At 35.7% G+C, this 24541-nt stretch overlaps 2 protein-coding genes and 1 long non-coding RNA gene across 4 annotated transcripts in view; 2 read left to right on the top strand and 1 right to left on the bottom strand.

Moving 5' to 3' along the window:
• Positions 1–12603, top strand: part of LOC107560677 (uncharacterized) — a 19372-nt gene extending 6769 nt beyond the window's left edge. Inside the window, exons 2-3 of the long non-coding RNA XR_001605758.1 lie at positions 11370–11372; positions 12592–12603. This is a non-coding gene — a long non-coding RNA (uncharacterized lncRNA). The remainder of the gene's footprint in view (positions 1–11369; positions 11373–12591) is intronic.
• Positions 2385–19308, bottom strand: LOC107560673 (calpain-1 catalytic subunit). Its single transcript, XM_016244916.1, has 22 exons — positions 19161–19308; positions 18541–18803; positions 18113–18182; positions 17668–17786; positions 15849–15982; positions 15598–15766; positions 14722–14805; positions 14522–14607; positions 14366–14440; positions 12928–13088; positions 12683–12843; positions 12378–12389; positions 10822–11033; positions 9681–9720; positions 9523–9588; positions 9383–9440; positions 9147–9211; positions 8983–9051; positions 3194–3272; positions 2990–3106; positions 2816–2874; positions 2385–2703 (listed from the first exon to the last, which is right to left on the bottom strand). Exons 2-22 carry the CDS (start codon positions 18790–18792, stop codon positions 2677–2679), a joined length of 2115 nt encoding a protein of 704 aa, XP_016100402.1. The 5' UTR covers positions 18793–18803; positions 19161–19308; the 3' UTR covers positions 2385–2676.
• Positions 19309–21526: 2218 nt separating this feature from the next.
• pacs1a (phosphofurin acidic cluster sorting protein 1a) overlaps positions 21527–24541 on the top strand; it is a 41023-nt gene continuing 38008 nt past the window's right edge. The window contains exon 1 of one of the 2 annotated variants that reach the window (XM_016244913.1): positions 21527–21985. In XM_016244913.1, coding sequence (XP_016100399.1) covers positions 21831–21985 — 155 coding nt within the window. In that variant the 5' untranslated portion in view covers positions 21527–21830. The remainder of the gene's footprint in view (positions 21986–24541) is intronic. The other variant, XM_016244915.1, reaches the window with a different exon arrangement.

Genomic DNA, 24541 nt, shown 5'->3' with positions numbered 1-24541 from the left:
TTGGAAAATGCAAGGTCTTTCCTGAAAGAGACGACGTCTGGATGGGAGCATATGTTGTTCTAGAACTTGGATATACCTTTCAGCATTGATGGTGCCTTTCCAGATGTGTAAGCTGCCCATGCCACACGCACTCATGCAACCCCATACCATCAGAGATGCAGGCTTCTGAACTGAGCGCTGATAACAACTTGGGTTGTCCTTGTCCTCTTTAGTCCGGATGACATGGCGTCCCAGTTTTCCAAAAAGAACTTCAAATTTTGATTCGTCTGACGACAGAACAGTTTTCCACTTTGCCACAGTCCATTTTAAATGAGCCTTGGCCCAGAGAAAACGCCTGCGCTTCTGGATCATGTTTAGATATGGCTTGTTTTTTGACCTATAGAGTTTTAGCTGGCAACGGCGAATGGCACGGTGGATTGGGTTCACCGACAATGTTTTCTGGAAGTATTCCTGAGCCCATGTTGTGATTTCCATTACAGTAGCATTCCTGTATGTGATGCAGTGCCGTCTAAGGGCCCGAAGATCACGGGCATCCAGTATGGTTTTCTGGCCTTGACCCTTACGCACAGAGATTGTTCCAGATTCTCTGAATCTTTGGATGATATTATGCACTGTAGATGATGATAACTTCAAACTCTTTGCAATTGTTCTCTGAGAAGCTCCTTTCTGATATTGCTCCACTATTTTTCGCTGCAGCATTGGGGGAATTGGTGATCCTCTGCCCATCTTGACTTCTGAGAGACACTGCTACTCTGAGAGGCTCTTTTTATACCCAATTATGTTGCCAATTGACCTAATAAGTTGCAAATTGGTCCTCCAGCTGTTCCTTATATGTACATTTAACTTTTCCGGCCTCTTATTGCTACCTGTCCCAACTTTTTTGGAATGTGTAGCTCTCATGAAATCCAAAATGAGCCAATATTTGGCATGACATTTCAAAATGTCTCACTTTCAACATTTGATATGTTATCTATATTCTATTGTGAATAAAATATAAGTTTATGAGATTTGTAAATTATTCCATTCCTTTTTTACTCAATTTGTACAGTGTCCCAACTTTTTTGGAATCGGGTTTGTATATTAATTCCTCATTTGTAAGTCGCTTTGGATAAAAGCGTCTGCTAAATGACTAAATGTAATGTAAATGTAAATATGCACGCAGACCACTATATACCAAAATTGTCCCAAAATGTTTAGACAAAATAGAATTAACCATTTTTATTTACAGAATGATAACTAGACACTGCTCCCATGCATATTATGAAATCAAGCAGCTGTTTGATGTTACGTTTCTGATTTCAGGTGTTTGTGCTAAGGGAAGGAAAGAGTGCTCCTCTCCTCACCGCCCACATCAACATGCCTGTGAGTGAAGGACTCGCACTGAACTGAGAGCGAATTAGAAACGTCTAGCTGAGCTTCACAGGCGTCTTCAACTCTTGCTGTGCTCCTAGCAGCAGTTAGGCTTCTCCACAGAGCTGCCTGGAACGGAGAGCTTTCCATCACATGAGTTACAAGAAGTTTGCGCTGGCCATCGAGCCGGTGTTTCCTGTAGCTTAGATCAGGACTGAGGGAGGCGTGTCCTCACAGGTAATACCTCTGTACCTTTTAATGGCTAGTCACTGGAGCGTTTGATTGACAGCTGCGAGGCCTAGAGTTCCATAGGTCATATAGTTTGGATGTAAGAGACGTTCCTGATGTTTACTTGTGGTAGTCATGTATATTTATATGTAAAAGCATATTTATTCTTGATGTAATGATCACACACTTTATAATGCAATTTTGAGGCTTTATTTTAATATATATTGAGAATCATTGCATAAACAGTCTGTTTAAGGCAATGTGGTAAGAAAAAGATTATTCACTACTTTTAAAGCACACACACACACGAAAGTAAACAAGGTATAATGAGAGAATGGTCAGTTCATTCTCTCTCTATTTCACAGTACTTTTCTACACTACAGTGACGTACGTTCAACTCTTCTTACGCTCATTTTTTTTTTTTGTCAAAATACTGTTTGCATGCATGTAAACTTTATATACACTACCATTCAAAAGTTTGGGGTCAGAAGGATGTTTTTAGTGTTTTTTATGCTCATCAAGACTGCATTTATTTGATAAAAAATACAGTAAAAACAGTAATATTCTGAAATAATATTACAATTTAAAAGAACTGCTTTCTTTTTAAAAATGTAATGTATTCCTGTGATGGCAAAGCTGAATTTACAGCAGCCATTAGAAATCACTTATATGCTGATTTGGTGCTCGTATTTTTATCAGTGTTGAAAACATTTTGCAGTATTCTTTGAAGAATGTAACGTTTAAAAGAACAGCATTTATTTGAAATTATTACTGTCACTTTTGATCGGTTTAGGCATCCTTACTAAATATAGAAGTATTAACTTATTTAAAAAAAAATCTTTCTGACCCCAAACGTTTGAATTGTAGTGTAAACAAACACTGCTTTTTCTGAGTATATTCTGTTGGCAGTTTCATCTCAATGTTTGCTTTCCTTTCCTTTCTTACTGAATGAAAACTGCATCCATCATGTCATGATAGTATGAGTTCCTTATTGTCAGTCATTTACCCACTTCATGAATACTACTGAGGTTACAGGAGGCATGTAGTAAAGAAGAGGAAGTAAGGACAGAGGAAGCACTGAGGAAGAGGAACATCCATCTAAGTAAACATAGTGAGGGTGATCCACTAAGAAGAAAGGAAGAAAACAAGATGTTGCAAACATATTACTGGACCACAGAGAGACAAGAAAGCATTTGCTATTGAAATTTCTAATTGCTAATGAGCAGTTAAGACCAACCTGGGTGAAGCTGAAGGATACCAATCCATTTTCATCAGCGTCCATTGTTTTAAAAGTTTCTGTTGGAATAAAAAGTGAACTCTTAACACATCTAGTCCTATCTTACAAATCATTTGTCTTAATGCTACACTGAATTTCTGAGGGGTTTTGGTGTTTTCTACTTGGCACACTTACTGAACATAGTCTCCAGGCGGATCAGACAGGACACAAAGCTGTCAAAGTCCACGTTGAGGTCTGGCTTTGCGTAGCGTAGGATTATCAACTGGAACAAATTGTTGGTCAACTTGAAGCCTTACAGAAGGTATAAATTCAAAAAGTCTGCATAAACATAATATACCACAGTAATTATTGATGTTGTGCTATTTAAGGAGCAGATACCTGCTGATTCTAGCGCCAGACGCATTTCATAAGAGCTCATTGTGCCGGACTTGTCCAAGTCAAACTTCCTAAACACCGCCTAGCGATTTTTTTGAAGGAAAAAAAAAACCCCATCAACATTTGTACTAACATTAAAAAGTTTGCAGTCAGTAAGATTTTTAATATTTTGGAAACAAGTTTCTTATGCTCATCATGGCTGTATTTATTTGATAAAAAATACAATAAAAAGAGCAATGGTGTGAAATATTATTACAATTTCAAATAAATGTTTTCTATTTTAATATATTTTAAAATGTAATTTATTCCAGTAATGCAATGCTGAATTTTCAGCAGTCATTCAGGGTCACATGATCCTTCAGAAATCATTCTAATATGCTGATTTGCTGCTCAAGAAACATTTCTTATAATTGTAAGAATTACAGAACCTCAGACAACTATTCAATCTTCTGAGACGGACAATACACACATATGGCCCTGTCCCAAATGGCACCCTAAACCCTCGCGGTCTTCCTCTGAGTCCGCACTTTCGTGACGTAATGCCGCTTTGACTGTCGGGTAGAAGTCTGCTGCGGAGCTCGCCCCAGTGCGGGCTTGGCAAAAGTGCGGCTCGAGGGTGCATAGCGGCCGCGAGCACCCTTTTGAACCTAAAATGACGAATGGGACACCCTACGGCAGGGTTCCTCAAATCTTGCCCTGGAGGGCCAATACGCTGCAGAATTTAGCTCCAACCCTGATCAAAGTCACCAACCTGTGATTTTCTAATGATCCCGAAGACATTGATCAGCATGCTCAGGTGTGTTTGATTTGGGTTAGAGCTAAACTGCAGGAAAGTGGATCTCGTGGGCCAGATTTGAGGATCCCTGCCCTACGGTCTTCAGTGTTGCCAAGTCCGAGGTTTTCCCGTGGAATTGGGCTACTTTAACTCTGTTGGCGCTGGTGGTTTTTCATGTCCACGGGTTTAAGCGACCCCAGTAACGTGATATTTAGCCCCTAAAATGACAATTTTACCAGGGGAACCCCACCAAAAACAAGTATTTTACCCCACCAGAATGCTATTTTTACCAGGGGATCCCCCTCGAAATGCCATTGGGCTAGTTTTTTGTTGTGAAAACCTGGCAACCCTGGGTCTCGTGGATGTAACGGACACACGCGGCGGCCATTGTAAGTCCACAAGACCGAAAGTGCACATGAAGAGAAGTGTTCCATTTGGGACAGGGCCATAGTGTATTCAAATACGGTGACCGTGATTTCACCAAGTACAACATGTTCCTGGATCAACATCCTTTTTGATCCTGGAACAACATTCCAATTAACCATTAACCAATCAGAATTAAGGGATAACTTTTCAGGAAATGTCTGTTTTAGGCTTACAATCAGAGTTTGGTGCTTCTACACCCTTGTTAATCAGCTATCATTTCACACTGATTTTAGGAATAAATTATGGGTAAGGATTGGGTTTAGCCAAAATTTTTGGACAGTAATATTGATCCAGGATCAATACAAATTCAAATTGTTAGTTCCTTTCTCCATTTCGGGGGATTTTTGTCTTGGTCTCAAGTACTTAAGGAAATCTTGCAAGAAGATCGGGGCGATTCTGTAGCCAGAAAGCTTGTGTGGTGTGTGTCTCTACACTCCATACTATGTATTTTCTAAGGTCAGGTATGCATCTTTTACTCTTAGATTAATCTTTGAGAATTTGATGTTTTGCATTGATATGATATCTTTGAATTGGCTATGTAATTGGCATAATACATTTTCCTGACTGATAATAAATTGCTACATTTGAATTTATTCTGAGATTATTGACTCTAATTAATTGTTAAGTCTTTAACACCGCAAATCTGCGCTCAGGTTAGTAGTGGACTAAAATTATGTTGTAGAGCTCCAGCTAACACTTACTGTATGTATACTTAGACTGTAGAGGCTATTGGGTTTTTCCGTTTAGAGCAAATAAATTCAGGTCAGCCTCAACCTCTGGTTATTGTAAAATTATTCTAACTAAGTGTACGTGAGAAATCACAGCATGATTATATAAAGTTACATTAGAGGAAGTTATAAGTTGGTCAACTTGGTTCTATAGTAATGGTCATGACCTCTGGTTAGATATAGTCTTACTTTAATTAAGTGTGTACGGATCTATGGGGACTTATAAAAAGTATTCTGGAATGAGCAAAGTATGGCACGAGCCGTCTAGAATATTAGTCACTCGCCTCTGTCTAATGACCAAGACTGACGAGTTTGTGAATATGAGATCCGTACACCGGCCGGTACGAGACTCAAGTGTCATAGGAATAAGATTAATGAGATTCAATACGATTAAAGAGCGAAATAGAATAATCAAATGTGAGAATAATAATAATAATAACTAGAAATGAACAAACAACCAATTGGCATTTCAACCTAAATTCGTGGTCATAAGAAAATGGACTCAGATTAGATAATAAAATGGAGTCAGATGATAATTTAACCTAAATTGAATAACTTTGCGTGCTGAAAAGACCGAACACGCAGGAAACCTTCATCCACAATTGGATACCTCCATTGGGCCAATTCGTGAACCTAACATAATTAACAGTGTTGAAAACTGTTCAAAAGAACAGCATTTATTACAATAGAAATGTTTTGTAACACAAATATCTTTACTGCCACTTTTGATCCATTTAATGCATCCTTGCTGAATAAAAGTATTAATTGTCGACTCCAAACTAACATTTAGAGATCTACAACATATATATACACCATAAAGCAAGCATAAAATGTTACCACTGACAAGATATCGTTTGATCTTCTCCCAGAGCACATGGAAGTCTGTCAGTCCCAGCTTTCCAGCGCCAGTTGTCTTCAAGGCAGGTCAAGGCATACTATTTACAGCATGACATATTAAAAAGGACCACAAACGCTAACATTCTTGAGTGTAGAGTCTTCAAAGGATACATCCATAAGATTGATCATGCCTCGACAGGCCTCTTTGTCAAATCCGTCTGTCTTTATATCTTTATCTGCAAGAAGAACAATCATAAGGGCATTTTGAACATCAGTTGGTGCCTTTCAGGGAATATTTCTTGTTAAATATGATTTTATTTGCAGCATATGCAGAATGTTGTCATTTACCACAGAACATAATTATGAAACTAATGAAATTTCCTTTACTTGTCCGTAAGCACACTCACGTTTGCCAACAACCCGGTTCAGAATCATCTGGAGTTTCGACACATTGATTTCCATTTCCTGTTGACCAGAGTGAATGAGTCAATCAAGCTATTGGGCACCACAGCAACCCATGAAATCCTCCCACTTCCTGCTGTCTTACCGGCCCTGCCAGCTTTGCGAAAAGCGCCTTGAAGCCCTCGTCCATGTCGCTCTCCTGGAGCACAGACTGCCATAGAAACAACACATTATTCAGCAGCAAAACTTCCCAGGATGCATCTGTGTACAGTACTGTTAAAAACATTTCACAAGAAAACTCACCTCCTCGGGTACATCTGCTGAAATTTCATCATCTAGCTCCCTATAGACAAAAACAAATTCATCTTATTTTCTCTCAGCAGTGGTTTAATGTGTACTATTTTATTAGCGATATATATATATATATTGAATATATATTAATGCTTTGCAACACGTATTTGTAGTACAAACATACAATGTATTTGAACATAAATTAGTGCTTCATTTTATATATTAACAGAGCGTTAATACATATTCAAATATATTTAAAGAAATTTAATTTGAACAAATAAAATTGTAATACATTTATATTTCTAACCATTTTGAATATTTATTAATGCTTCATTAAAATATATTAAATTCAAACAACTTTTCATTTTATACTGCTAATCATTTTTAGTATTTATTGATGCTCTGCAAAAATGTAATATTAATCAAATTCAATCAAAATTTCATTTATTCATATTTCTAACCATTTTGAATATTTATTAATGCTTCATTAAAATATATTAAATTCAAACAACTTTTCATTTTATACTGCTAATCATTTTTAGTATTTATTGATGCTCTGCAAAAATGTAATATTAATCAAATTCAATCAAAATTTCATTTATTCATATTTCTAACCATTTTGAATATTTATTAATGCTTCATTAAAATATATTAAATTCAAACAACTTTTCATTTTATACTGCTAATCATTTTTAGTATTTATTGATGCTCTGCAAAAATGTAATATTAATCAAATTCAATCAAAATTTCATTTATTCATATTTCTAACCATTTTGAATATTTATTAATGCTTCATTAAAATATATTAAATTCAAACAACTTTTCATTTTATACTGCTAATCATTTTTAGTATTTATTGATGCTCTGCAAAAATGTAATATTAATCAAATTCAATCAAAATTTCATTTATTCATATTTCTAACTTTAGGCTTACAATCAGAGTTTGGTGCTTCTACACCCTTGTTAATCAGCTATCATTTCACACTGATTTTAGGAATAAATTATGGGTAAGGATTGGGTTTAGCCAAAATTTTTGGACAGTAATATTGATCCAGGATCAATACAAATTCAAATTGTTAGTTCCTTTCTCCATTTCGGGGGATTTTTGTCTTGGTCTCAAGTACTTAAGGAAATCTTGCAAGAAGATCGGGGCGATTCTGTAGCCAGAAAGCTTGTGTGGTGTGTGTCTCTACACTCCATACTATGTATTTTCTAAGGTCAGGTATGCATCTTTTACTCTTAGATTAATCTTTGAGAATTTGATGTTTTGCATTGATATGATATCTTTGAATTGGCTATGTAATTGGCATAATACATTTTCCTGACTGATAATAAATTGCTACATTTGAATTTATTCTGAGATTATTGACTCTAATTAATTGTTAAGTCTTTAACACCGCAAATCTGCGCTCAGGTTAGTAGTGGACTAAAATTATGTTGTAGAGCTCCAGCTAACACTTACTGTATGTATACTTAGACTGTAGAGGCTATTGGGTTTTTCCGTTTAGAGCAAATAAATTCAGGTCAGCCTCAACCTCTGGTTATTGTAAAATTATTCTAACTAAGTGTACGTGAGAAATCACAGCATGATTATATAAAGTTACATTAGAGGAAGTTATAAGTTGGTCAACTTGGTTCTATAGTAATGGTCATGACCTCTGGTTAGATATAGTCTTACTTTAATTAAGTGTGTACGGATCTATGGGGACTTATAAAAAGTATTCTGGAATGAGCAAAGTATGGCACGAGCCGTCTAGAATATTAGTCACTCGCCTCTGTCTAATGACCAAGACTGACGAGTTTGTGAATATGAGATCCGTACACCGGCCGGTACGAGACTCAAGTGTCATAGGAATAAGATTAATGAGATTCAATACGATTAAAGAGCGAAATAGAATAATCAAATGTGAGAATAATAATAATAATAACTAGAAATGAACAAACAACCAATTGGCATTTCAACCTAAATTCGTGGTCATAAGAAAATGGACTCAGATTAGATAATAAAATGGAGTCAGATGATAATTTAACCTAAATTGAATAACTTTGCGTGCTGAAAAGACCGAACACGCAGGAAACCTTCATCCACAATTGGATACCTCCATTGGGCCAATTCGTGAACCTAACATAATTAACAGTGTTGAAAACTGTTCAAAAGAACAGCATTTATTACAATAGAAATGTTTTGTAACACAAATATCTTTACTGCCACTTTTGATCCATTTAATGCATCCTTGCTGAATAAAAGTATTAATTGTCGACTCCAAACTAACATTTAGAGATCTACAACATATATATACACCATAAAGCAAGCATAAAATGTTACCACTGACAAGATATCGTTTGATCTTCTCCCAGAGCACATGGAAGTCTGTCAGTCCCAGCTTTCCAGCGCCAGTTGTCTTCAAGGCAGGTCAAGGCATACTATTTACAGCATGACATATTAAAAAGGACCACAAACGCTAACATTCTTGAGTGTAGAGTCTTCAAAGGATACATCCATAAGATTGATCATGCCTCGACAGGCCTCTTTGTCAAATCCGTCTGTCTTTATATCTTTATCTGCAAGAAGAACAATCATAAGGGCATTTTGAACATCAGTTGGTGCCTTTCAGGGAATATTTCTTGTTAAATATGATTTTATTTGCAGCATATGCAGAATGTTGTCATTTACCACAGAACATAATTATGAAACTAATGAAATTTCCTTTACTTGTCCGTAAGCACACTCACGTTTGCCAACAACCCGGTTCAGAATCATCTGGAGTTTCGACACATTGATTTCCATTTCCTGTTGACCAGAGTGAATGAGTCAATCAAGCTATTGGGCACCACAGCAACCCATGAAATCCTCCCACTTCCTGCTGTCTTACCGGCCCTGCCAGCTTTGCAAAAAGCGCCTTGAAGCCCTCGTCCATGTCGCTCTCCTGGAGCACAGACTGCCATAGAAACAACACATTATTCAGCAGCAAAACTTCCCAGGATGCATCTGTGTACAGTACTGTTAAAAACATTTCACAAGAAAACTCACCTCCTCGGGTACATCTGCTGAAATTTCATCATCTAGCTCCCTATAGACAAAAACAAATTCATCTTATTTTCTCTCAGCAGTGGTTTAATGTGTACTATTTTATTAGCGATATATATATATATATTGAATATATATTAATGCTTTGCAACACGTATTTGTAGTACAAACATACAATGTATTTGAACATAAATTAGTGCTTCATTTTATATATTAACAGAGCGTTAATACATATTCAAATATATTTAAAGAAATTTAATTTGAACAAATAAAATTGTAATACATTTATATTTCTAACCATTTTGAATATTTATTAATGCTTCATTAAAATATATTAAATTCAAACAACTTTTCATTTTATACTGCTAATCATTTTTAGTATTTATTGATGCTCTGCAAAAATGTAATATTAATCAAATTCAATCAAAATTTCATTTATTCATATTTCTAACCATTTTGAATATTTATTAATGCTCCATTAAAAAATAATATATTAAACAAATTCAAATAATTCAAAACATTTTTCATTTATATTGCAAATCATTTTGAATATTTATTAATGCTCTGTAAAATATATTAAACAAATTTTTAAAAAATTCAATAGTTTTTTATCTCTAACCATTTTTAATATTAATGCTCTTTTAATAAATTGTATATTAAACAAATTCAAACAAATTTCCATTTATATTGCTAATCATTTTGATTATGTATTAATGCTCTGTAAAAATATTATACTAACCAAATTCAATCAAAATTTCATTCATATTTCTAACGATTTTGAATATTTATTAATGCTCTGTAAAAATATTATTTTAACTAAATTCAATCAAATCTTCAATTGTTCATATCTCTAAACATTTTGAATATTTATTAATGCTCTGTAGAAATATTATCATAAGCAAATTCGATAAAATGTTCATTTATTCATATTTCTAAACATTTTGAAAATTTATTAATGCTCCATAAAAACATTATCTTAACCCAATTCAATCAAAGTTTTAATTATTTTAATTAACTTATACATAGTTTATATAAATATTATATTAAACTTCAAAGTGCCATTTATTTATTCAATAATCATTTTAAATATATATTAATGTTACATTTGAATAAAACAAACATTTATTCTCAAATAGTCACTCACTGAGAGTCAGCAGCCTTTTCTGAGAAGACCCTCAGCACAAAGTCTCCTTCTTTCTGGGGCTCAAAGGTGGAGGGGACGATGATATATTCCCCCGCTGGCAGGCAGAAACGCGAGCTCACCTCTCGAAGGTTGATGAAGAGCTCAGAACGAGCGCTGGATGTGCGGGTGAGGAAAAAATCACGCTTCAGATGCACACCCACCCGGCCCAGATACTGACAGGAGAGGAAATTCAGATCACAACACACTGTACTCTATGTGTTCTCAGCTAAGTGACCATGTGCAGGATCTCTCAGTGGTAGGCTACCTTAAAGGGGTCATATGACGTTGCTAAAAAAAGAACATTATTTTGTGTATTTGGTGTAATGAAATGTTTATGCGTTTTAAGGTTAAAAAAACATTATTTTCCACATACTGTACATTATTGTTTCTCCTCTATGCCCCGCCTTTCTGAAACGCATCGATTTTTACAAAGCTCATCATTCTGAAAAGCGAGGTGTGCTCTGATTGGCCAGCTATCCAGTGCGTTGTGATTGGCCGAATACCTCAAGCGTGTGACTGAAAGATTACGCCCCTATTACCATACTGTGATGCCGTGTCCCGGCCGGAGCGATGAGACAAAAACATTAAAACCTATTATAAACGAGGCATTTGTTGCATCCAGTGGGGACATAATTACGGATTATAATGACTTATACTGCCTTTTTATGCATTGCGTTGCATCGCATCGCGCCAAGTAAACAAAACCATATCTGCATTTGTGATCGGAGAAATGACAAACAACAAGCGCTACTCTACACTGCACAAAACTCGCGTTTGAATCATCAGTGGCAAATCCTTTATATATGAAAGCGTACTTACAGGCTGTGAGTCAGCATTATTTGTCAGCATCATATACTGTATAGGGTCAGCATGCGCGCCGAAGGGCAAACAGGGGAACTGAACTCACCGGAACACCGGCATTGTAGGCTACTCTCCCAGGAAACAGTCCTTGTCCTCCGTAAAATGCGTTGCACACATCTGAATATTTGGTTTGAAATGTTCTGGAACAGTGTTGTAAATACAACTTAACCACTGATTTCTAGTTGTGTCTTCTTTTGGAAGACCAAACAAAGTAGTTTTGCTTTCACAACGAAACACACAAAGTCTCCACGACATGGTGGCAGCGGCAGCAACAATACTACAGTGAGAATCAAAGTTACACCTTCTTTCTTTGCATGAACATTTGGGCGGTGTTATGCAAATCTTCCCACATCGTGACGTAGACATGTGGGGGTGTGTTTAAACGAGGAGTTTTAGGAGGGCGTGGACGAGTCTGAACTTTTATAAAGAATATCTCTTTGGGTTTGAGACTTTAGTCTTTGCAACTTTAGGGATCTTATCTATTCACGAACAGCTTGTAACACTCCAAAGATTAAGGAAAACTTGAAATCGCATCATATGACCCCTTTAAACTAACAAGCAGTCTGCAGTTCAGAAACCAACCTGACTGATAACAAATGGTTTACCAATGTTAAACAATGCTGATGAGATTCATTTATCTGGCACACATCTCATACCTCTTCAGGGACCTGTAAGATTCAGAAATAAAGTTTAGAAACATAACCAATTGATAAATATGCATAGTTTAGTTTTTCTTAGTAATTTTCTATAATAACATAGGGAACACTGGGGCTGGTTGTCACATCTAAAAGCCATATAGTTAGTGAGATAAAGAATTTGTGACAACTTGCTCCAGTCTCCTCTATAATACATAAAAATAATTTATTCTAGGTATGTAAAAAGCATCTAAAAGCTGATTGATTCTGATGAACAGATATATATATTCAACCCTATTAAATTACTTATCAAAATAGTTTTCTACCTCATAAACGGCAAATCCAATCGTTTCCATGTCTTTGCCCTCCCGGCGTAACTTCCTGCGATTCTTCTGCATCAGGGCCACCAGAAAAGTGCAGTCTTCTTGACTCTCAGTATCTGGTTCCTTCAAGACTATTTTAAACTGGGGATTGATCCAAAATGTTGCTGTGTAGAGAGAAACATATTTTAATGTGATAGTCTCTCGTGGTCAGCTCACAAGCATCTTAAAGACTTTGGTAAGGAATATGCCTGGATAATTCCTGCAGCCGCCAGCAGTGCTTCCTCTTCTCCATTCACCAGGATACAGGGATGTGTTCCACTTCTTCACTTCGCTGCTCTGTAGCGCATCCGGCGTCAGGTTACAGATCTCTAGTCTGCTGAACTCTCGTATGAAGTCACTGAATGACATCCTGTGGGCGAATGATGCTCATATTTAAAGCCTGAAGGAATAGTTCAGAAGGTATTTTGCTAAATGTTTCTGTGCTTGCAATGGACAATGGATCCCACGGAGTTTCATTATATGGATAAAAACAGCTGAAACCTTCTTCAAAATAGCTTCTTTTGTGTTCCACAAAATAAAGTCATACAGGGTGAGTATATGATGACACAACTTTCATGCCATGGATGTCCTTGTTGAGCTTAAGTTGTATTTATTTTAGTGCTGGGCAACGATTAATCGTGAAATCGTAAATTTGTGTACATAATGTGTGTGTGTGTACTGTGTATATTTATTATGTTTATATAAATACACACACATGCATGTATATATTTAAGAAAAATATGTTATGTTTATATATTAAGTATATTTATATATAATATAAATTATATGAGTATAAATATATACATACAGTATAAATATTTTCAAAATATATACTGTATGTGTGCGTCTATATATACACATAATAAATATACACAGTACACATGCATATATTACATAAACAAAAACATTTATTTTGGATGTGATTAATTCACAATGAATCATTACCCAGCACTTATTTATTTATTTATTAAAGTGCCCCTATTATGGATTTGTGTGTAACACAGCTCTAAGTGAATGAAAACATCAAATCTGAAAGTGCACCTTAAATAAAGTTATTGTCTCTCAAAAGAAAGCTTTTAAAATTAATCCCAAGCCATTTCATGTTGACATCAACATGAAACATTAGCATATTGCCCGCCCACTCGTTGGTCTTTTCAGTTGGTCTGAATGAAAATGCCAATTCATTCTTTGCCACTAGGTGCCGCTTTTGGAGCAGTAAAATAGCGGTTTCCCCGGTAACGGCTGTAAACAAAGCAGCACTGCGTTCACAAACGCTGCTTTATCAGGCATTACAGGCATGATGAAATAAAAATTAGACCAATCACCGCAGTTAAGCGTCACACAAAGGTGGGGTTTGGAAAAATGAATCGTTGAGCGAATCGTTTGGCAGTTGTTGAGCAAGTAAGATAAAACATAAATGCATAAGACAATGAAAGTATTTTTTGACCTTGCATGTATGTCAACCTGTTGTTGGGGACTCCCAAAACCAAAATATGAACCTTTCATAACCCATAATAGGGGCACTTCAAGCATTTATTTATTCCTACTTAATTCGTCACCTATTTAACTAGTTCAAAAGTAATATGCGAATAAGAAACAAATTACACTGATATATAGAGAATAGGCCTAATGCAAGAAGCATGTTACCAGAATTCTCCATCTTCTTGGCAGTTGTGCAGACGGAACCTTACAGATGGGTCAATTTCACGCCATTCCCTTGACCTGAATCGACAGACGATGATAGCATTCAACAAAGCTATTTGATATTATTCATTATTATTTTACTTCATCACTTATTCTCACTCATCACTCCAGGTTCCCGTCCACTCCACCTCTCCCCAAGGGTTTCTGATGCGCAACAGCTTTGTGAGCTTTCCTCTGTACTTCACCTGGCCAACAGAGGTACAATAAGTCAAGTCGAGCTTTATTGTTTATTAATGTAAACAATAATAAAAACAACAATGTGAGCTGTCTGTAATTGTCAATCAAAATGCAGCACTCACCTCTTCCACTCCAGTAATGGAGTATGCGTGGCCTTTCACCAGTTTTTTAAAGGTTATCGCCTCCATGTCAAAGAAACTTGTAATCTAAAAGTGAATATAAAATAATCTTTAGTACTTCTGAATATATTAGTAACCCAAATATGAGAATATATATATAAATTTGGTTAGCATGGCCTCTGCTGGTAGATATTGAAATTACACCATTTAAACCAAAAAGCTTTATATTATTAAGTATTAAAAAGTATTATATTATATTATATTATCCCATGACCCTACATCGAACAAGTGATTTGGAAGATGGGTAGATGAATATTCTATTCTATTCCATCCCATGGCCCTACATCAGATATTAAAAATCTAATATTAAACAAGTAAAATCAAATTCCTGAATAACACCTATAAACACACAATTTTAATTACCTTTTAATTTAGATTTCTACATATGCCTTAAAATGGTTAGAAGTATTAATATTTTACAATTTGTGTATACATTCCATTAAAAATACTATATTAAACAAATTAAATTATAAATTAAAATACTTCATAAAAATATTTCTAACCATTTTAATATATATAATATTAAATAGATTCAATCAAATTATTTATAACCATTTTGAATATACATTAATACGCCATATATTAATACATATGTTTATATTGTATAAAAACATTTATGTTACTACGTTTATATTAAAAAAATGAAAATGTTTCTAACAAGTGGTTTGGAAGATAGATGGATATTATATTATATTATAACATTTATTGTAGGGGTTTAAAAAGTTTGAAATGGACTAAGATTTTCCCCTGACTTTCCCAGCTTTCTCCAGATATAAGAACTTTTAGACTTGATAGATTACATTGTCCCTGAGCACTAACATCTATGGAGCAGCCCATCAGGGAGCCTCTCTCCACAGCTCTTCTGATGATGCTGAAGAGGTTGGGTGGAGCTTTTTTCAGCTCATACATCTCGGTCACTCCACCTGTGAAGTCCTCAAACCCCTCAGACGTGCAGCCTCCAGATAGAGCCTCATAGCAGCCGTTCAACCTGCCACATTCATAACAGCAAACTCATTACACAAGCTTCAGACTCATCCTGGTCTGAAGACTATCTTTGAAAGCCCTCTTACTTTGCATATGCCTTCTCCACCAGGGCGCTCCAGAACTCCGCTCCCTCAGCTGAGTGGACGAAAAGCAGTTTCCCATCTCTGACAGGCAGCCGGTCGTCAATCACCACATCCACCCAGTCCCCGAACTGCCAAAACTAGAAAATCCAATAGGAAACATATTTTCTGCACTCACATCATATCACAATTATTATTATTAAAAAGATGACAACTCTGAAGATTCGACATCCTCTTACTCTGAAATGTTTGTTTCTGTGGAAATGTTAATGCCTAAATGCATGCATGTTTAATATTGTTGACAGTTAGAGATTTTGCAGTTTTTCAACTTATAATTACGAGTTTGACATGAATGGTTTTTACTAGTCAGGAACGCATAAATACGGTAATACCGAGATGGCATCCATTAACCTCCAGTGCACACAGTGGAGGGATGGTTGTATTATATTTTTGGCATCCACTGTAAATATTCATAAAATTATGTCGAATTGAATGTCCTAGATCTTCACTATCAGGCCTCAATCATCCAGTCATTTTTTCTTCCCCCTAATATTTTTAATATTACAGTTTTTGCAACAAATGTTTTATATACTGTATAGTTTGGGGTCAATAAAAGTTTTTAGAGATTAACACTTTTATTCAGCAAGGACACATTAAATCAATCAAAAGACATGTATAATGTTACAAAAGGATTCTGTTTCAAAAACTGTTCTTTTGAACTTTCTATTCATCAAAGAATCCTGAAAAAAATGTATCATGGTTTCCACAAAAATATTAAGCAGCACACAACAGTTTTCAACAATGATAATAAGAAATGTTTCTTGAGCACCAAATCAGCATTTTAGAATGATTTCTGAAGGATCATGTGACACTGAAGACAGAATTTAGCTTTGTCATCACAGGAATAAATTACATTTTAAAATGTAAATTAAATTGTAATAATATTTCATAATATTAATGTTTTATTGTATTTTTGATCAAATAAATGCACATTTGCTTGGTAGGCATAAGAGACTTCTTTCAAAAACATTAAAAAATCTTACCATTCCCAAACCTTTGAACACTAGTGTATATTATTAAACATTTGGTTTTCTTAACAAAAAAGATAACAACATATATATTTGATATATTTTAAGTATGCAATAACAATTTGTGCATTTCTCTTCCTATGTAAACATTAGTATGCTAGGTGCTGCTGGCTGTACTCCAAGTCTCTCTGCAGCACTAATGCTCTGAACATTATAAGCATTCACTGAGTGACTGAGCCTAAATGGCTCCTGGCTGGAGAACAGAAGAGGAATTTGGCAGAGGTGAGGTAAATGTGGCCATTTCATTTTCTGGGTGAGGCCTGTATATATAGTCATTGCAGCAGACAGGGTGGGCTGACGTTTAGGGACTGTTGCTTAATGTAGATCTGCTGAGCTATGGAGAATCAAATGGAAGTGGAACAGATCGGTTTACATGCTGCATTGAAGGGAAGGACATGTCTGGGATTTTTCACAAAACCAGGGTTTGGGCAATGTGGCAGAAAATTAACTAATAGGTTCTACATTTATTTACTTAAATACTTATAAAATATCTATTTTCTTGTGTGGCTGAGGGAATAGATTACCTTTATCTACACAATGTCTTTCTTTTAGAAGTAACTGTCCATATAATTAAAGGTGCAGTAATGGGGCTAATTTTAATTCTAATTCTTATTTTACACATTTCTACATAAATACACAATACATAAATGTTTTCATATACATTTATATATTATCTATACAATTTATATATATCATTTTAATTAGAAAAACAAATCTGCATGTATAGTGTACAGTACCTGGAAGTGAAAGACTCCTGCATATTGCTGATGGAAGCTCTGGCCATGAGGCACCACCCGATGCAGCAAGGGTTCATTGAGGGTAAGGCACGCAATGGCTGCCAGCAGCCAACAATCACCTACAATCAGTATATTAAACATTAATGCATTATTAATATTAAACACAACAATTTGCACTACCTAACTAAATTGAATCAATACTGAACTGAATTGAGCTGAACAATGACAATATAATCATCTATAGCTGAACTTAGTTTGAATGATAAATAATGAACTTTGCAATATTCACACTGTTATTGAACTAAACTGAATCAACACTGAACAAAACCAAACGGAATGATAACACAACTGTCTTTTCGGAACAGATTTGTGGCGGGAAAACATCCATGCCATGTTTTTGAGTTCTTTATTAGTATTCTTCAGTTTTAGTAAATTCTTGTTTTACCTAGCGCTCCTTGGCAGATGTCTGTGCGTGTGGCCCCATCTACAATAAAGTGTGGGTCAGTGCAGAACTCCTGGGGTACACAGAGAAGACCTATGGGTCAGACAGGGTATAGAAATGACTGGGACATCACTGCTTCATTGATTGATAGATAAATAGATGTTGATCAACCAGCAGTACCTATTTACTATGTTATATTATTTTGCATATAGAATACTAAAAGAATAGTTTGGAATGACATGGGGATGAGTAAATGATGACAGAATTTTCATCATTTCATCTGATAATACAAATGTAAATATGTGAGCAAAGACTTTGCAAATGTATGTATGCTAGTTTATTTTACATTCATACATGTAAGGTTTTTGCTCTTACTAGGTTTGAAATATTGGCCCAAACTACACACTCTCAGTTTATTCTAATGTTCTCACCGTGGGCCTCATCCAGCGAACACCTTTGGTTTTTGCAGAGCCAGGGCCCAACTCCTTGAATCCTAAAGAAGTCTGCTGGGCTGGGAATGTTTCATCCTCAAACAGACATCTACTCTGAAGGCAGCGGGCACGCAAGGTTTCAAAATCTTGGCCCAAGAACTTAAGGGCCATATTGTTCTGACCCAATCCCTCATTTCGATCCCATTCGCTCCTCAAACGAGCAGCGACCCCCGTGGCACAAATTGGCTCCATCCAGGACAGAACTGTCAGAGACACCACCAAAAATATGGATCACTGCTGCATCAACACACATTAGGTCAAAGTCATTTTCCATATTTTACAAAAAATAAAAATAAATAAATAATTTCAGTCACATATTATTATTATTCATGTATTTATTTATTATGATCATTTCTACCCACAAAATTAACTATTTACAAGCAGATTTAATGTAATATCCTTTCTCTCAATATGTTTATATGGTTAGTGGTTAAATATAACACACATACAGGCAGCTACTGTTGTTGCCAACCACTCATGAAGAGAGTGAAAACATTTGACAACATCAAGATACAAACTTTGCAATCTAGGGTTTTAAGTGTAAACGTATTATACATTACCTTAAAATGGCACTCTCCAAATCCAGAAACGAGTATTCTTGAAATAAGGTATTGTTCAATGAACTAACATATCATGTTAGGCTTTGTCCCAGCGTGTGAGGGACTGCAGTGAGCTTGTGTGTGTGTGTGTGTGTGTGATGCTCCCAAATGTTACTATTTACAATGAGACGAGCGGTTATATTCCTCTAGAGGGCGCAAGGAGGCTTAAAAAGCAGAATCCTGCATCGAAATGCATTGATATTTCATACAAGAGACATTTTTACATTAATATGTTTATATTATAGTTTAGTCTACAAATTCCAAGCACTGATACATGACATACTGAGATAAATCGCCCTAAGTAACCTCAATAAAAAAATGTTTCTCGACGCTGAATAACCAGACGACTGTGATTGGTCCATCTTGACAAGCGCAGAGAAAAGTAACAGATTACATGTGACAACGTCCTTACTCTGCAGCGGTCTATACGTTTTTTAAATATCCATTAATTTGGAAAATACATTGTGAAGAATTTAAATAGTTATATTATTAACATAACAACCATTATTTAAATCCCACCTTACCTGACCAGCCAGAGACAAGTTTGAGCCACGCCCAATTTCATTGCAGATTTAGTGATTGCGGAAAAGGTATAGAAATCATTACTTAGTAAGTTTGTTCTCAATTGGCGAGCCACATGTGTATATATAATGATGTTTTTAAAAAATGTAGTTAAATGAGGAGTTATTACCAGACAGGCGCATATAGGCAATTTTTCTTAAAGGTCCTAGGCAACAGGATTGCGACAGGCAAGGTAGATTTATGAATTCTACATTTTCATGTTTCTTAATAATTTAATGTCACACCAATCGAAAATATAAAAACAGTGCTTGACTATGAATCGGGCATTATAAAATGCCTTCCACTTTGGAATTTGATCAAATAAAAGGTTGCTTTATGACCAAAAGGGGGCAGCAAAGAGCTGCAATAATGTGACTGTCACCTGATTGTGGTTTTAAATGACCCATATTTAAAACCTATAGGGACATAAATGCACACACACACACACACACAGAGATAGAGGGGGAGAGAGAAAGAGAGAAAATTAGAAGCATCTTGTCCTTTGATGGAGAGCTTGATTATCTGCAGTCTTCAGAGCTATGTTATTTTGTGCGTAAAAGGCAACAACATTCTACATGTGTTTGATTCTGGTGTCTGATTACTGTGTATATGAAAGATCACATCAGAACAGACTAAAACAAACATTCATTTTGCTCATCGTGCATCCAAAATTAAGGTAGGCTAGTTGAAGTGGGAATGTGTAGGAAGTGTGTTGCACTAAAAGCACAGCCCTTAAAATTTCCAGGACAGTCTCAAAAAAGTGAGCAGACATTATAACCTTTAGGGAATACATGTATTCAGTTTCAGCTTTATCCAAGAGGATTGAAATGCAGGAAGTGTAAGGAACTCTGGGCTCTTTTTGATTAATCCTTGGCAGTCTGCATGTTTCAGGACTTGATGTCATGAAACTTCACTTCTCCCTGGCTTCAATCTGTCAGGGGGAGATAAACTACAAACGGTGCCAGCGTGGGTGGTTGCAGTGTTTTAGGAGCTGCCACTACCATAATAGATTCAAGTGGGTTGTGTTAAAAAATACATAGAAAGAGAGCAACAGAGGGAGATAAAGATAAACTTATGACTTAATATGTTCTGTCATTTCAAACAGTTTTAGTTATAAATCAGCAGACCAGCCTAACCAGGTCAGGGGATCATCTAAGAGCAGCAAACCCAGACTGGTTTATATGGTAGTCTCAGCGGTAATCTGAAAATCAGCTATTTTTCATACACTAATAATGCACATGGAGAAGAAGGAGTTGACTAAAATTGTGCTAATATGACAACCGCAGGTGCTACTGACCATTGTTAATCCCCCAAAAAATAAATCCTAAATAAATATGATTCCACAGATATTCATATCTACATAATGCAGGTGACAATTGCAGCAGCTGCTACTCCATCAATTTGCTAACAAAGTGTTAAACTAGTACAATCCCATTATAATCAATAGCCTTCTGTCTACAATAGTGGCTCTAAACCTAACCAGGATCTGGGGCCCACTAGGGGATGCAAAATGTCAAAATTCTAATAATTCGAAATTATTTTACATACACAATTAAATTAAATATGAAATCTGTGACAACATAAATTAAATCTAACGTGCTCGTAATTCTTTAGCTGCAGCTACAACCTTGGCAAATCGAATGTTTTAATTCGTTGTATAATATAATATTGTATAAAATATGTTTAAATAAATAAAAATACTGACTTTATTATTAGGGGACCTTACTAGTGCTCTACACTACAACCAGAAGCGACGCGTTCAGTCTCGTTGCATTGCGTCTCTCGTACGTGCGTCTTTAACGAGAGGCGTTGCTTTACTATATGTTTTTAAAGAAGAGATTTCCGCTTCCTGCTGTTGTTTTAAACGCTCAATTGATCACAAGCTGATCACAAGCCAGGAGCTGGACTGATAGCAGCAGCAACTGAGGGAAGTCTCCTGTGAATCCACCGCCGAGCGGAGGCGGGAACGTTAAGAGGCTCGTGCCATCATCAGAACAGACTGCATGCGCGAGTGAGTGTCTAAACTGACCGAGACCGGTCCGACAGCGCATATCCCGAGACAAGCTCAGCATGTCGGAGCGAGGAGGGCTTCAGCAGCGAGCGGGAGCTCCGTCTCCCCACTTGCAGCCTCTCAGGACGGTCACGATTTCTTCGAGTCGCCCGGTTCAGATGAACCTGTTCGCGACATGGGAGATTGACAGCTCCTCTCCCAGCTGTGTGCCCAGGTAATCCCCTTCTTGACTTACTAGTAGACATGCGCTTTTTTTGCACAGCCGCCAATAGGGCTACTTTCAAGCTTTACACACCCAGATACTGTGCCAAGCCATGTGAACATTTTGTAGATGTTTTTGTTACTTGTACTTGACTTGTTTTACGAAATTACGATGAAGAAATTCAGTAGTGACTACTGTTGACACCATCTTTGTCAAATTCATGTGTAACTGTTCATTAGCCTACTAGTATTTAGTTAATTAAGCTATATATAATTAGTCACTACTAGTACTCATTACTTTTCTCCTCCACTAATATAGTGTGTATTTATATTTGTATTAAGTTTGCAGTTTAGTTTTAGTAACTTAATTCTTATGTTAGCTAGTTAGTACTTAAGTTGGATCATATGCAAATATCATATATACAGGGTGTCGGCGGGTCCTTAAAATGTCTTAAATTCGGATTCGATGGGTCTTAATTATTTTTGGTCTCATTACCGCTGAAATATCTTCAGTCTGACGGACCTGGTGACTTTACAATCATTGGACAGACCCGCGGCAAGTTACTGCGTCGTCAGAGAGAACTGCAGAATACAGAATACAAGCTCGCGCTGAGGCTCACTCTGTTTGTCTCGAGACTTCAGAACAAATGAGCGTGACCGCACACACAAACTCCGAAGAAACACACTGAGGTAAAAAAATCACAATGTTTAGTTTATTCATAACATGATATAGTTAAATAACACCATGACAAGTGAGCTATTTTGCTCAATATTCTCACGACGCAAAAAAAAAAAAAAAAAAACTAATTTACAGAGTGCACACATTACGTGAAGCCTAGTGCGCGTGCGCATTTACAGTGCGCTCTTTTATGGCATGATTCGGTCTATTAAAATACATTCAGAATGATCACAAATTCAAGACATGGGGCAGAAAATTTGTATATTTATACCTCTTCATATAGTTCATCAAGTTCACACGGAAGAGTGCCTTTTTTTTCTCCAAAAATTACCATGTACAAATGTGACTTTTTTTTACCACAGTTCAATAAACTAGAAGTTTTATTAAGAGACTCACGTTTTAGACACCATATTGCCTGTTTTTGCACTATTTCGCCAATAAAAACAATTCCAAACAAAGCCACAGCGCTGTTTTGCGTCTCTGTGCAACATGACGGCGTTTCGTTCCTGAATGAATCGACTGTTTAAATGATTCGGTTCAATCGCAATGACTCACTTCTTAACAGTGACTTGCTGCCACCTACTGGCGCTTTTAATTTCACATTTAAAGTATCTTTTCATTTTTTTAATTATTTCAAATATCAGTATTCAATGTTTAATATATCAAAACATTATTTATGCATTTGTAACTGCAGGTTAAATGCATTCATGTCCCGCATTAATCGGTGAGTAAATACATCTAAATGCCACTTCAGATGCAGCTTGTGTCTGGATTCCAAAGATTAATTTTGTTGATACTGATTTCATTTGCTTGGTAACAGCCCAAATGTCTTATTATTCTAATTCATTGATTAAATGTAAGAATTTGACTCAAAAGATAATGCACACTTATAGAAAAATGGCTTTATAAAGGTAAAATGCCATACATGCATACATTCTCTCTCTCTCTCTTGGCACAAAGCTGATTATTTACTTTTTTTTTTTTAACTTTTTTTTGCTTTATGTTCTTCCTTCTAGTAAATGGAGCAGTTCACTAAAAACACATTCTATGTGGAATGGACCTATCATTAAATCTGAAGAGTGAAAATGTCATCCTAGCTTGTTGCTGCAGTGAAAACTAGAGCAGAAAGACACTTTAATTTTAAAGGGGTCCTATTATGCTTTTTCACTTTTTAAATTTTAGTCCGTGTGTAGTGTGTACGTTTGGGCAGTGTTTCCCCTAGGTTTACGGTTTTGGGGGGGTAGAATCTGTTTTTTTTTTTTTTTTCTGGACTCCTTTTTAATGGTTAAATTACATTTTATTAATCAAAAAACATGTCTAATTAATTAAAATCATGAAACTTAAACAATTTAACAAATATTACGTTTAGGGCCCTATGAAATGTTTTATTTGTCCAACCTTATGTTTTATTGTAACCAAATTCTGTTTTAGCATGTCTAATTTGAAAGCATAAAACAAGTTTCATTTATTCTTACAATAGCCTTGTGATTTTTTTGCAGAAAAAATTCTCAGAAATTCTTTTTGCAGAAAAAAATCTGAAATTCTGTGTTGTGTATTTACATTTTGTTTTAAGGCATAAAACATTAATTTAATCTATCTTTTAAGTAATGAAAATTAAACAAATTAAATTTTTTGGAACATAAAGGTAATTTAATATTACAATTAAAACATTGAAGAAATATTGAATGCTTATTCCTTAAAAATAAGGTTTTAATAATTTTAGCAGTAGCAGTCTGTTACGTACATTCTACTCAACAATAGTAATATATTTCTGCCAATACCCTCAAGTTAAACCGAACTTTTATTTTGACGGGTTGCCGTGAATACCATTACATTTCTGTGTGTGTATGACATGATGATAGTTTTACTGAAATGAAACGGTCAAATGCT

Source organism: Sinocyclocheilus grahami, unplaced genomic scaffold, assembly GCF_001515645.1.
Source record: "Sinocyclocheilus grahami isolate Dianchi unplaced genomic scaffold, SAMN03320097.WGS_v1.1 scaffold738.1, whole genome shotgun sequence".
Taxonomy (NCBI): Eukaryota; Metazoa; Chordata; class Actinopteri; order Cypriniformes; family Cyprinidae; genus Sinocyclocheilus; species Sinocyclocheilus grahami.
Note: the sequence above shows the minus strand (reverse complement) of the source record. Positions and strands in the feature narration are given on the sequence as shown.

Excerpts from the sequence above, each read along its gene's own strand:
- LOC107560673 (XM_016244916.1), bottom strand. The coding sequence starts at position 18,792 with ATGGAGCCAATTTGTGCCACGGGGGTCGCTGCTCGTTTGAGGAGCGAA. Across the intron at positions 17,787-18,112 it reads CATCTGCCAAGGAGCGCTAG|GTGATTGTTGGCTGCTGGCA; the intron begins GTAAAACAAGAA and ends TACTGATTGTAG. Across the intron at positions 15,983-17,667 it reads CAGGAGTCTTTCACTTCCAG|TTTTGGCAGTTCGGGGACTG; the intron begins GTACTGTACACT and ends TGGATTTTCTAG.